Source organism: Drosophila hydei, unplaced genomic scaffold (genome assembly GCF_003285905.1).
Source record: "Drosophila hydei strain 15085-1641.00,03,60 unplaced genomic scaffold, DhydRS2 tig00000172-arrow-pilon, whole genome shotgun sequence".
Lineage (NCBI taxonomy): Eukaryota > Metazoa > Arthropoda > Insecta > Diptera > Drosophilidae > Drosophila > Drosophila hydei.
Window position 1 is genome coordinate 80,835 of NW_022045682.1, and position 13,424 is coordinate 94,258.

At 36.8% G+C, this 13,424-nt stretch overlaps 1 protein-coding gene across 10 annotated transcripts in view; it reads left to right on the forward strand.

The window, feature by feature from the left end:
* The window catches only part of LOC111595989 (mucin-17), a 32,699-nt gene that overhangs the window by 956 nt on the left and 18,319 nt on the right, over positions 1–13,424 (forward strand). For 5 of the 10 annotated variants that reach the window (XM_030223331.1, XM_030223330.1, XM_023309982.2 and 2 more), the window contains exons 1-2: positions 1,096–1,169; positions 2,025–2,262. The exons of 1 other annotated variant lie outside the window; for it this stretch is intronic. In XM_030223331.1, the coding sequence (XP_030079191.1) occupies positions 2,166–2,262 (97 nt within the window). In that variant the 5' untranslated portion in view covers positions 1,096–1,169; positions 2,025–2,165. Of the gene's footprint in view, positions 1–1,095; positions 1,170–2,024; positions 2,263–13,424 lie in introns of those variants that run through there. 4 more of the 10 variants (XM_030223324.1, XM_030223326.1, XM_030223327.1 and 1 more) reach the window with 4 other exon arrangements.

The following is a 13,424-nucleotide window of genomic DNA, read 5'->3' on the forward strand; positions in this document are numbered from 1 at the left end:
ATGAAACATATATGACAATTATACTTATATGAGTTGTATAGTATACGATCTAGTCATCATTGCCGTTAAGTCAAAACAAAATATATATATATATATATATATATATTTTTTTTAATTGATATTAATTATTAATTAATCTACAGTCTATTCATACTTATAGACTCATAGAGTAAGTACAGGATATGATAACGGTTGGGCACTGCTACAAGTTGGCTAAATATATTTTCGCTGCCAATTTGTGAAGTGAATGGCAAATATTTGAGGGGCGCTGGCTTTTAGGAATGGACTATGAAGCCGAAAATGACAAAAACTTTTGTTAACAGTCACAACAATTTGGAACGCCAATTGGAGGTATATAATAATGTAATAATTTGCTTTTCAAAATATACATTAACATTATAACTCCTTGACGTAACTATGACATTTATACCACTCTGACTATCTGACTTCATTTTTGTTTTACATATATTATAGCGCTGTTAACTCAGATAAAGGCTTTAAAGGTAACCTGAAAAGGTTTAGTAGAGGACTATTTCAGTACCCCTTAACAAACCAGTTAGTTTTGTCTTTCATAAAGTTTCTGTGACATCGAAAACTAAGTAAGTTTACTTAAGCTACCCAACCCTATGGAAAGTTTTTGCGTTGTGAACTTTAGTGTTGGTCTAGTTGTTCGGCATTGTTCTTGCCTGCTGCCGTTGGCAGTTCCGACAGTTTCACTTTCAGTTTTTTACTTCGAAATAATTTGTATAAAGTTATAGTCTTTGTTATGTCAAGCACACAGTTCACAAGAAACTGGCACAAAAGCTCGAATGCTGCTTTAACTATTAAATTGATGTAGTAAGTATTATATGTATTAAATTGTGTTAAAACATTTGCTAAGGAATCTCAGTTCAACCATTAGATCACAAAAGCTTTTATCTGCGAGGCAAATGTTACTCTTACTTTCAAATGTTAAAGAGACACCGTCGAAGCTAGCAGCCGTGCACGTAGCCGACAGCATAACAGCAACACTAACAGTGGTGGTGCTGTTAACTAACAGTCAACCACAATAAAGACCAAGCTCAAATCAGGCTTGGCTCGTACGGTTCAGCTGACTGAGTTGAAGCACTTGTTGCGCACAGTCGCGTTTGTTAGTTGTTTCGATTAGGACGTGTTCCCTCGAGCGCACGGTAAGAAGTGTTTTGGCCGATAGAATTGGAGTATTGCAATAAGCTGGTTGCCTAAGAACACCATCATGTGCAAAGTTCAAACGGTTTTGAGCACTCAAAAGTCAACATATCAATGTGTTTATAAACTCGCAAGCGTCGACCTGCTAAATTCGTGACTATTGCACTCAACTAACTCACATATAGAAAGCAGCCACAGCTGCATTTTATAGTTCAAGAGACGCGCGTGTATGCGCGAAAAAGCTACGGCAAACGTATTCAGACTGGCTTTACGTCAAAAAGAAAGTTTTGCCAAGAAAAACATCAACAAAAACAAAAACTGTTAGGTTTGGTTGTTTGTTTATTTTATTTCGCTTTACATTTTCTTCGCCAAACATCATCTTAGTCGCATCCATTTCTTCGGATTCGTGGTGCGACAGTGAAAAGAGCGATAAAGATTTTAATCTGATTTGGATTTCTTAGTGTTAACAATACATCTAATACCGTATGTTATGTAGCCAATAATGTAATTCAATATTTTTTTTGTTATTCTTGGCTACTATTGCACATCAGTAATAAACTAAAAAAAATAATTTTTAAAGCAAAATTTTTAACACTTGTTATTACGCTTTGAAGTGTGTGTGTGTATGCGATTGTGTAAATAAGCCCACATAGATTAATAGAAGCAAAACTGAATTAAATTGCAACCGCTTTAAGAAACAAAACAAACCAAAACCAACAGCTCAAGAAAACTGTAACACAACAGCTTGAAAACGAAAAAATCTAAATTAAAAGATTACGACATTGTTTTTCTATACACATACTGACGTGTGTACATATCTACATACATTCGTAAATACATCTACCCTTTGTTTGCAGTAAAGACTGGCAGTTTTTAGGCTGCTGTTGCCGTGCCGTGCCGTTTGAATGTCGGACTGTGCTTGCAATTTGGTATTTCAAATTCTGTGAATTGACCTAAAAAACGCAACTGCAACAACAACGAAATTTACAGTTACAGTGATGCGCAATAACTACAATAACAGCAACATGCAGTTTTCAATACATCGACGTAGTTTATACTGGCTTCTGGGATTATGCCTATTGTTATTCGAAACAGGTAAGTTCGTCTTTGACATCATGTTCAACAAATCAAATGACTTAAGACACAAACTTGTGTGTAGTCAGTCTAATTCCAAATTCCTCAACATCAAATTGAATTAAGTTAAGACAGAAGTCTTTGTGCTTATTTACGTTCTAAGAAATGATCTACTACATGAAACTGCAGCAAGCGGGCCCAGTTTTGGTTTATTTGAAATAACATCATAATAAGTCAATTTATAATATCTTGCCACCTGAAAATGTTCAATACGTTATAGAAATGAACTGCAGCCAGTGAAAAATGGTGACAGACCAAACTCGTTTTGATCTTAGTAAAATTGACACAAAACGAATTCTAAATAAAGTCTGACGGCAATTTAAATATTTTGACAAAACAAGCTTCAGTCGTTGTATATTGAATATTCAAATGCAACATTTTCAACTACTCAGCAGACATTTTCGGACTCAAATGACATATCCAAATATTTTTGATGAGGACAATTGTATGTTTTGTCATAAATTTATATTTCTTTCTTTCGAAACTAGTTTGAAGTCACCTATAAAGACATCTATAAATTTGAGAATGTACTTTGCTGCCATGAATTTGTGAGACGAATCTCAAAACAAAAAGATGTGCTTTTTTACTGGTTGACAAACCTTTCCTGTTTCTTTCGTTCTACAGGGTATTGCTTATTCGAAAATTCTTATTTGTTCTCAACTGGCATTATTCATGAGTAATGCTGATCGGCAATCGCAAAACTTGTTGGCCCAAAGTCATGTATATAATTAGGAGTGGAATGCCAATATTTAAGCTGTGCAGATATTGATCTCAAATTAAATGAAAGAGAACTACACATATATAATGCCCTTTGCAACTTCTATAAGTACAGGGTATAGTAATTTAGTGATAATCAAAATCGAAAAAGAAAAAAAAACTAAATACTTTGGCATGTGTCTACCGAAAGATTAATGAATCAGCGTTTATAGGTAAATTTTAAGATGTGTGTACGAAAGAATTGTATTTATTTTTAAAATTTATAAGAAACCTGTTTATGCACAGCAACACACAAATATATTACAGGTATAAAATGATATATTGCGGATTTATTCAATTTTAAGTTGTTCCCTTCTATTAGGCAATATATTCTTAACTTCAAGCTCGATTATGAGTACAATAAGTGTGCAGTTATGCGCATAATTATGTATGTCATATGTAGAGCCGTTGAAAGGTAACAAAAATATTGATCTATTTAGCTAACATACTTATTTACACATGAGTAATGTGCAACATAATCGCTTTCAAGCATAACAACGAAGCTGAGCGATTGGTCAGCTCACGTTGTCCACAAGATATCGGGCTTATGTAAGCCATGCCAATCAGCCAGCCAGCTTATGGCACAGATATTAATTACTTACAACATAGTGACTTGAGTGCCATGAACGAATTGAAAGAGTTTTTTTTATTTAACGACTCTGTGTTTATGTTATCAAACAAATTGCTGTTATAATAACTGTAAATAATTTGCAGACACAACTCACTTAAATGTATTTTAAGCTTGCAAATCAGCTAATAAGCATATATGAAAGAAATAGTCGAAAAATGCCTGTGGACTAGAATTCCCTTTGAAAACACAGTAATGAAATCTATTTAATACTCACACAATAATTACTATACAGCTGATGAAAATATGTCGGTATGAATATACATTTGTAAAAGCAATCGAATGTTACGTGCACGTAATATTTCATTTCGATTAGTTTGCCTTCATTGCACTGCGCTGCCTATTCCACTTTCATTTTCTGAAAACTGTTAAGGGGAATTGCGCTTGTTATTATGCACTCACACATACAAAGTACGAAATAATTTGGGCTGTGTGGTATATTAATCGACGCGCTATTTGTATGTATTTAGAAAACTTTTCTTAGCTGTCACTACAATTGAAATGCACAGGCCGCACAAAGAAATCGACCTAGTCCGCGGCGGGTCAGATGATAAGGCACACGATTACGGCATGTCCAAAACAAACGGCGACACTTCGCATCGCTTGGCAGCACTATAAGTAGATAGTATTTGATAACTTACGTTGGTTGTGATTGAGAAAGCTGTCACGCACATGTTAAATGATATGCACTTATACAGCCATAATTAGTTACGGACCACATAGCAGCAAAGGACGGATGGGCAGTGTTATGTTGACTTCCTTATGCAAGAATTGTCAATGTCAAATATAAGAATTCTGCTTATTTGCTAAAGACTAAAGACATGCGGAAGGCCCTCATTAAATGTGGTACACTAGTTGCTATGCGCCTGTCTGGCTTGTACTCTAAATGTAATCTGAGTACTGCCTATGTGCATATGCGATATGTGGTGTAACTTGAATGTAGCCGCTGTTCACTTTCGTTTTTTTATACCCTGAACCCATTAAAAGTAGGACTGCAGGGTATAATGGTTTTCTGCACATGTACGTAACAGCCAAAAGGAGGCAGCGTAGCAGGTGCCATAAAATATATGTATTCTTGGTCAGAACGACAAGCTGAGTTGATCGACCCGTGACCGGCTGTGTCTTGACAGTTTAACTGTATAATCTGTGTTTTACTTACTAAATATATAAGTATATCTCCTAGTCGAGCAGCCTGGACTTGAGCATTTTTACTGTTTTTTTTGCACTGGCAGTTTGCAGCTGAGCTTAACAAAGGCTTAGGCAGTACAAGCTGAGCGCGCGCATTCATAAATATGAACAGAGTCTATTAATGCACGAGTAGTGCAAATATTGTAATGGGTTAGGGTCTATGACTTGTTACTATAGACAATAAGGGAAAATTGAACTTAATTTTGATTTTTCCTATGTGCGGAATAAAATAATATCCCAGAGACTTCGGAGACTTCACCACAAACTTCCCAACCCTATTTGTTATGAGATTATGAGGGGGCTATGAAATTACGATTTAATGGCGCAATTCACCTTGAATTAGTTTTCTTTCCTTCTCATTGTGTCCATACAGTCGACAGACATTAGCTGTCGGTAGACAGACTTATTTTCAATGTGCACCGAGCATGGCTGCACTCACAACAAGCACCAAATATATAAAAACTTTTGACATCTCTATAAATCGTTTTTGGAAATAGCAGCCAGTCGCCTTGACTGGCACGTCTGCTCTACTTAACACTCTCACACCTGCCGCTGCCTCTGTCCCAGACTCGGCTTCCAGAGTGCTCTTTTTCACTCACGGCCTGTGTAGCTAATGGTTGAATGCTCAGTTAGGATTGCGTAAAGCTCTTAATTTTTATGATTATTTTATGCGTGTTTCACATCTACGGCTCGCTGCTCAGACTTGCATACTCTCACTGACACAAGCGGGCACCCGTAACGCTCACATATGACTTCAGGCGACTTTGCACGGTAACCGTAGCTGTGTAATTGATTGAACTGACTGTGGACACCACATTCTACTCCCTTATCCATAATTACCAAAGCCATATGTACGCTATTCACAATTATATAAACCATGTGGCAATAATAATTTATAGACCATATGCATACATCAAAGTCGCAAGATTGCTCTACGAAAATGCTTCACTTTCTTTTTAAATGCCCCTCGAACAAATGGGTGAATGTATTTTCTGTTAACCTATTATTAGAAAAAAGCTGTACATGTCTGGCATGAACTCACAGAACTTTGAGATGAGCTTCAAGCTGACCACAAAGCAAACAACAATGTTAAAATTTGGTTGGTTTTTTTGGATTACCAACCTTTACTGCTTATCCACTACCCACAATTTAAGTACTCGTATAGTGCAATTACATGAGTACAGTGGCAGTGGCAGTTGCAGCCATAAAGAGAAGTAGACAGCAAACAATTCAAGGCTGCAACTGCACATAACTACACAACAATTTAGAAAGGCAGTCATGCTAAATGATTTCGACACCGTCATGGGTCTTGGGCGTGCAAACGCTGCAAGGACACAGTCCAATTTGCGCGGCGTACCAAGCCTGGCCCAACAGAAACACAGCTCAGTGCTTACAATACTAATCCATTTGGCAGCATAGCTTATGGATGACTGAGGATCGAGTTTGTACAGTAAAAATCAATTGATTTTTGAAATGTTTATGCTTTTCTGTTTTTTTTACCAGATCGTTCAGCTACCAACTTTAAAGAAACAGGGCTCGTTGGCCATGAAACTTATCTCATTCTGAGCACTGTACGTTGGCAACGTGATAAACAGGATTGCTGCAGATGAGCAACGACCTTGGAGCTTACATTTGTTATTGCCGTTTATATTACGTTGAGTCCGCTTCATAACTCAAGGGCGCAAAGGGCATCCGTTCAGATGCAGGCGAAAACCGCTTCTTTTTACAGCTTACGCAGTAATAATTATTCAAATATTTTTTATTCGGCTTGAGCCTGGTGTTAGCCTTTCACTTTCACCAGCCAAAGCAAGCCGTACTAGCTACAGTGACAATGTATTTATCGATTAATGATGCTAGAGCGTCTATTACATAAGGTACAGAGTGTAGTCCGTCTGCCCGCAAGGTGCTCCATTAAATGCAGATTTGTGGACCGAACTGATTACGCGTAAATGTCTTCTGCCTTTTCACATGCAGCGCATGATTAATCATCGGCAAGAGCCTGGCCTGTCACGTTAGCCAATCGAACGCATCTATGCAACACACTTATCGAAATTGTGCCAGATGGCGGGTCATCAAGAGTGTATTCACACTGCATATTTAAACTCTAGGTCTTTATCATTGAAGTTTGTGTTTTACTTGTAATTGCCATATAAGTCAATTACCTGATGCAGCCGTCCATGTTGTTTTTTGGTTAGTGGTTTGGCTTATTGCGGCAATGCCGTCAATTTGGTTAATCACAGCGGGAACCTGATGTGGCCTGCCACGTTTTCAATACCACCAAAGCGTCGAGGGAGAAAAAACACTTATGAACTGGTTCCAATTACAAAGCGCAGTTTGATGACATTATGCTTTAGTCGCATGAGCCTCTTTATTTGTTATAAAATAAATTTATTAACGCAGTTTTACGGCTTCGAACTACTGGCCAAGCGAGCTTCGGCAGCGCTTCCAAATGCTATAAAAGCCGTCGGTGAATGCTGTATTATGTACGTACACACAACACATACATTATCAAGTTTGTACCAAGTCATTGAACTCTGCTTATGCCTTCCACAGCTATTTACAATACAATTTATTTGACTGCGATAAACAAAATGTATAATTGATAAATATTGTGTGGCTACTTTTACATATATTTACTTAACAATTGTATTATATTATTTATTAGGAACACTTAAGGTTGAGTCGTTTCTCCTGGCATCGCTGCTCGTTCCATATTGCTCCAAAAATTGTTGTTTGAACTTGTCCCCTGACTTTTGTTTTGTTTATCTTGTTTGGTAATTCGTTTATGGCGAAGAGGATCAGGTTATTCTAACGGTATTTACTACACGACTTATTTGAAAGTGAGACGATGACGTTCAACTGATTTCTTGATTTCGATTTCAAATATGAAATCTGAATAAATGAGAGAGTTAACGAACTAACTTAGTTTTTTCTCCCAGTGTAAGCTATAATATGTTTTGAGCTTGACACATACAAATCAATTAAACTACATAAATTGTAAGTGTGTATGAAAAGAGAATCAACTTTACTGTAGTGCCATAAATTCGCATTGTCTCGGCTGGGTATATGGCACATTCCACAGGTATCCGACACGTCATCAGCAGTGCGTAGGACTCGCTGTTAATGTACTACATCACTTTTGTGCTGGCAGACCCAAACAAGGCTTACTACTTAGTCGCAAGCTGCTGCTGCTGCTGCCGCCGTCTACAGTAAGGCTCCTTGCAGCTTGCGAGATGCCTTCGCACTGATTACACGCCAACAATAATTTTCAACATATTCATTGTTCTGTATACCGCCTTATATCCTATGTAAAACATACCTCAAATGGTAGATGCGACACGGATAAGTCGCTCATGCTCATGTTGCGTGGACACTGACAGGCAAAATTATGTGCGTTGATTGTTCATGAGCCCATTTGAAGTTTATGCTTGACTGCTATTGACAGACATATGATTTTTGGGCTTATGGAGGTATTAACCAAAATCAAAGGTCTAATGTAGCCTAAGGTGTAAACTTATATTATTTATATTTGAAGCTGGCTTTTGATTGACCAATGCTCAGACATTGGCCTTCGTTTTTTGTCAGTCGCTGTTTATAATAAAAATAGCTGTTAACACTACTCTTTCTTAACTAATTTCTATCGAAAAATCTCAATAATTGTTAGACTTACACACACACAGCCAAGAAAACCGGATAACAAGCCAAAGCAAACAATTTTGAATAAATGATATCCGCTTAAGAGATCGCGCTGCGAAACACGTTGTTAGTCATCACAATATTAACAGAAATAACATCAATAAAGCGTTAACAAAAAAACATGTTCTCAGGGCGACAAAGATTATCTCGGTTATGCAACTGATATAAGCGCAATCAACTCTCGGAAGTTCACAATGGTCTTTTCAAGCATGAACTCTCATACGTTTTAAAGAACACTCGTCAAAGTCATAAATAGATAGCGAATCGAGTTCGCTAGCTTCAGTTTACTCCACTTCTGTTTAAGGTTACTAGTCGAAACCTTGACTTTGGTTTTCACACGCCTGCCAGCAAAGTCTTTCAATCAACGAACAAGGGGTTTTGATGAACATATATATATGTATATATATATATATATATTATTATATATATAAGTATATATGTGTGGGTCTTATATAAATTATTAACTTGCGTGTTTTATGTTGCCATTTTGAATTTAATTACCAAGCTTTGGTCGCTTTTGAATACCATTGCTCAAGGCATTATACTTTAATAGTTTCAGGTACTACTACTAGTAGAGTTCATGTTCCATATCAATTGTAATAATGTTAACATATGCCTCTGTTATTCTAAAAATGTATCTGAGTTAGGGTATTTAATTTTCAGTATCTTACGTTCAAAAATTTTTAGTTTTTTAAATTACTTAGTTAGCGCTTAGTAAATAGTTATTGCTTTAATATAATCGCGTGGACTGTTTTATAAAAATGGACTACGAAACAGTTTCTCAAGCGAACGAACATAAGCATGAAACGCGTGAAAATAAAAACATGTGTGACAACTAAATTTTATCAGGTTAATGAGTTGTTTGTACAAATATTTCATAAACACTTAGCACTCATCGTAAAAATATGAAAATTTGGCAATTTTTTAATTAAGTTACGCGATATATTTTTTAAGTGAAAAAGTCCATTTGATTGTTGACATACCAAAAACAGGCTGAATAAATACTGAAATACTTTCCAGACAATTATCACATGTTTTGCTTTGTAGATTAGCGTTTATTCCGTGATTTGGAATGCTACATATTTCAGGGTTATTGCTATCTATGGCCACTGCAATAAACATTACTTATTGTAAATGGTCGTTTAGTTCGTTTCACTCGTCGCCTTACAATGAAACTCAATTTGTGTCTCAATTATTGGGTCTAAAAGCTTTTTCGGATTAGTTACGCTGCTGCAATTTGTTCTGAGAGCCAAAGGAAGACTAAATGTCGCGAATTAACTTTTCGATGTAAAGCAAAAGCATTAAGACCTAAATTCATATGTTTAATAGGTCCAATGGAGTATCAGAGCTTGTGGGCTGAAGCAAGGTTTAGACTCGAAACCGTTGTCCAAGTGAAGTAAGCTGAAAGACTTCAGTCCACATATCGTTAAAATAGAAATTACTTAACGCTGTTTTCGCTTTTGAATAAGTGTTGTGCTTTTTTGCTGTTTATTTGGTATTTTGGTGTTTTGCTTTTACTCGCCGTATCCGCGGCACCTGTTCAAGTTCAACGACAAAGCCGACAAACAGGCGGGGCTTCTTTCACTGCTGACGAGTGCTATGCAACGGTCATGCCAAGCGTGTATTTCAATTCAGACACTTTCCTTGCTACGAGATATACCCATGATTCCGCTTTGATGAAAATCTAGTTGGAGCATTCAAATCGCCATATGCCATGCCTGAAAATCGGCTACTTGCGGTTGTTTAGTGTGACCCAGTTGGGTCTAGCTGCCGATTGCTATTGACTAACGAAAAGGTAAAGGTTATTTGCCAATTTCATCTCAAAACATGCGAAGCTCAAAGTCTCATTGCTGACTGCTGGCAGCTAACTACTGAAAACTGAATACTAAGTTTGTCGCTTGAGTTATTCGTTTTCTTTGAGTTCAGTACACTTGAAAATGCTCATTTAAATGGATTTAGATTGCGGTAAAAGTTGTAGAATTCGGACTATTGAAAGTAATTAGCTTAATTCATTTTGCAATTATTTATATTGCTCAATTTAAATTAAATACAGTGCTTACTTGTTGGGCTTGAGTCTAATGTGGCTTGCTTGTGATTTTTATTCGCTAGGTTCAACCATGACTGCTTTGTAGCCTGAATTAAGTTTACAATATTACAATAATTGAAAATGGGAAATCTGGATATTTTTATGTATATTTTCTACAATTTTGATTTTTGTTATATTTTGGATATCTGCTCCGAATTGCCATTGCCCAAATTCTTAAAAATTTTTTGAATTTTTACTGAGCTAATAATTACTCCAATAGATGAGAAGTGTAGATCATAAGTTTACCTTTTTAAGCAACTTGAAAACAATAATAGGTTTGTTTTTATCTGAATGTTGGCGTCTAACGCAATGCAGCAATTGTCGCGCCTGTTGGGCTTTAATGGGCGGCAGCTGTCTTGTTGGGGCGTTTAATGGCCCTGATTGGGTTCAGAACTCTGCGCTTTGAGAACGCAAGCCGAATGAAATGTACATAATTAAAATGCCATTTAATTTACTGGGTCTGGCACTAGTAAAAGATATGCCACCTATACAATTACTTTTTGTTATTCCCACTCGGACTTGACTTGACTCGACATTACCTGGTCCAGTTATAAATTCGTACAATTTCTTGTTGTTCCCCGTTAAATATTCGTGAATTGTGAAGACTTGAAACCGCATATCGTTAAATTATACAATATTTAAAGCGTTTAGTCAACTTTAGCTTGCATATAGTATAGATCTGTATTGAAATTGTTTGCCAGCGTCACACCCAAAATGTTGGCGCTGGTAAATCCGCAAACGCCAAGCCGGACCATGTCGTGCAAGCAACAAGTACGCCGCTCACTTTTCAGTTCTTATGCCAAGTCAGCATGTTTCTTGTTCAAGTATAAAAAACGAACATAAATAAAATTTCCAACTGGTGCGACTGACTGTGCAATACTCTGTTCTGATAGATTCTTCATGGTCGTCTTCGTGATTGAAGATTTTCTTTTGATAGTTAGGTACAGCATTTGACGTTGCTTGAGTCACTTACTTCAGTTTTTCCAACTTTTAATCACAATCTTATTGGAAATGTTAAGTGGGTTATACACACAGGGTATCTTAAACTATAGTCAAAGTACAGCTTTACAAAACATTTGGGCTTGCATCTTGCCAAAATCGAATGGGCGTGGGTTGGGCGGGCTGTTCGTTCTCTCAATTTGGGGGTGCTATGTGGTTGGGTGCCGCCTTTGTTTGACTTTTGGTATTTAGAGTAAGGCGTGGAGTAACCTGTTGCCAACGGATTGATAAGTAAAGTAGACAGATATACATAGGGTATACAAAACTTAATTGCATCTTATGCAGTTCCGCATCGAAAACGGAAACTTCGAGTAAATAACTATAAGCCTATTGCGTGTGCTGTTCGAAGAGGACAACGGAAAGTGAAGGCAAGTTATTTGAATTTTTTGCATGCATAACATGAGAAATGCATACTGACAATGCGACTCTTTGTGCACTTTGCGTGAAATACGAAAATGAATTTAAAATTCAAATGTTTTCCTAAACGTAAAACTGCTAAGCAAGCTATACTTAAAGTCACTGGGGAATGTTAATTAAAATCTGAATTGTACTATCGTGCCACAGTACTAAAAGCCAAAGTTGACGTTTATATAACTATCGTTTCTTGTGCAGTCAAAGTCTAACCACGCACTATCAACTGTACAATGTGTTGCATCAGTCACGATCCAGTCTTGTCGCTTTAGCAACCCAACACATTTATCTCGCAGTCATTGGCTTTTCATCTCGGTCCAAATGTTTATTATTTATGCCACTAAATCGTTGGCCATTTCTTTTCAAAGCGGAAGATTTCATGTTTATATTTTTTATTGTTTTCAAGTACGCTCGTATGTTATTTGCTCTAAATCGAATGCGAATGCAAAGACGAAGACGAAGACGTAATTGTGCGTGGTATGGAGGAGTATGAGTGAGGTTCGATAAGTTCAAAATCGGTGTCAATCAGCCTTGCGTTTACACACAGCATTCAATTGAGCCTAGCTCCACAGTGAAAGTGCAAACATAACCTTTTTTATGTTTTATGTAGTACAAACCTCGTGGTGTAAAAAGAAAATAATTAAGATTATATACGCTATGATTCAACAGAAAATTGTATAATTACCGTTCCTTCCAGCCATTGTCTTTAGCAAAAACGTAAACGTTAAATATACGTTATGCTACCATTTAACAGATATGTATCTCTTACCTTAAGTACTGCCTCCACTTTTTCGACAGTCGACGGTTTGAGTTTATTTCACACAAATCTTCACAAAAATCAAGTTCAAGCAGATCGACACGCTGCTTGTAATAATTAACGGCGACAGGGGCCGCAGCTAATCTTCGAACGGCCGTAAAGCCATAAAATCCCCGCTAAGCACAGCTAAAAGGCTGTTGGGTAAAACTACTTTGTTGTAGCTGTGCTAAAGTGAAAAAATATGTATATATTTAAACAATTTTGGCTATAATAACAGATCTTGTTAACAGGTTAAGGGCACAGGTAATCAATGAAAATAAAAATAGGATTGAGGGAATTTGTTAACTCTGGTTTGCTCTTGGCAACAACTCTAGTCACTGAGTAGATTTCGCAGTGACATACATTGCGTTGCCATTGCTTGAGTTTTGGTGACTCTGTTTGACTTCCGTGCACCTGCGAAAGGCATAGAAATTCCCTGTTTCTTCTATATCGTTTTGAAGATGAAGGCTTTCTGTGCTTAGTAAATGGTTTCCATTTTCTTTTTAAGTCCAATGTATATTTGGTTTACTCTGCAATGAGTAATACAACTTCGTGTAAATTTT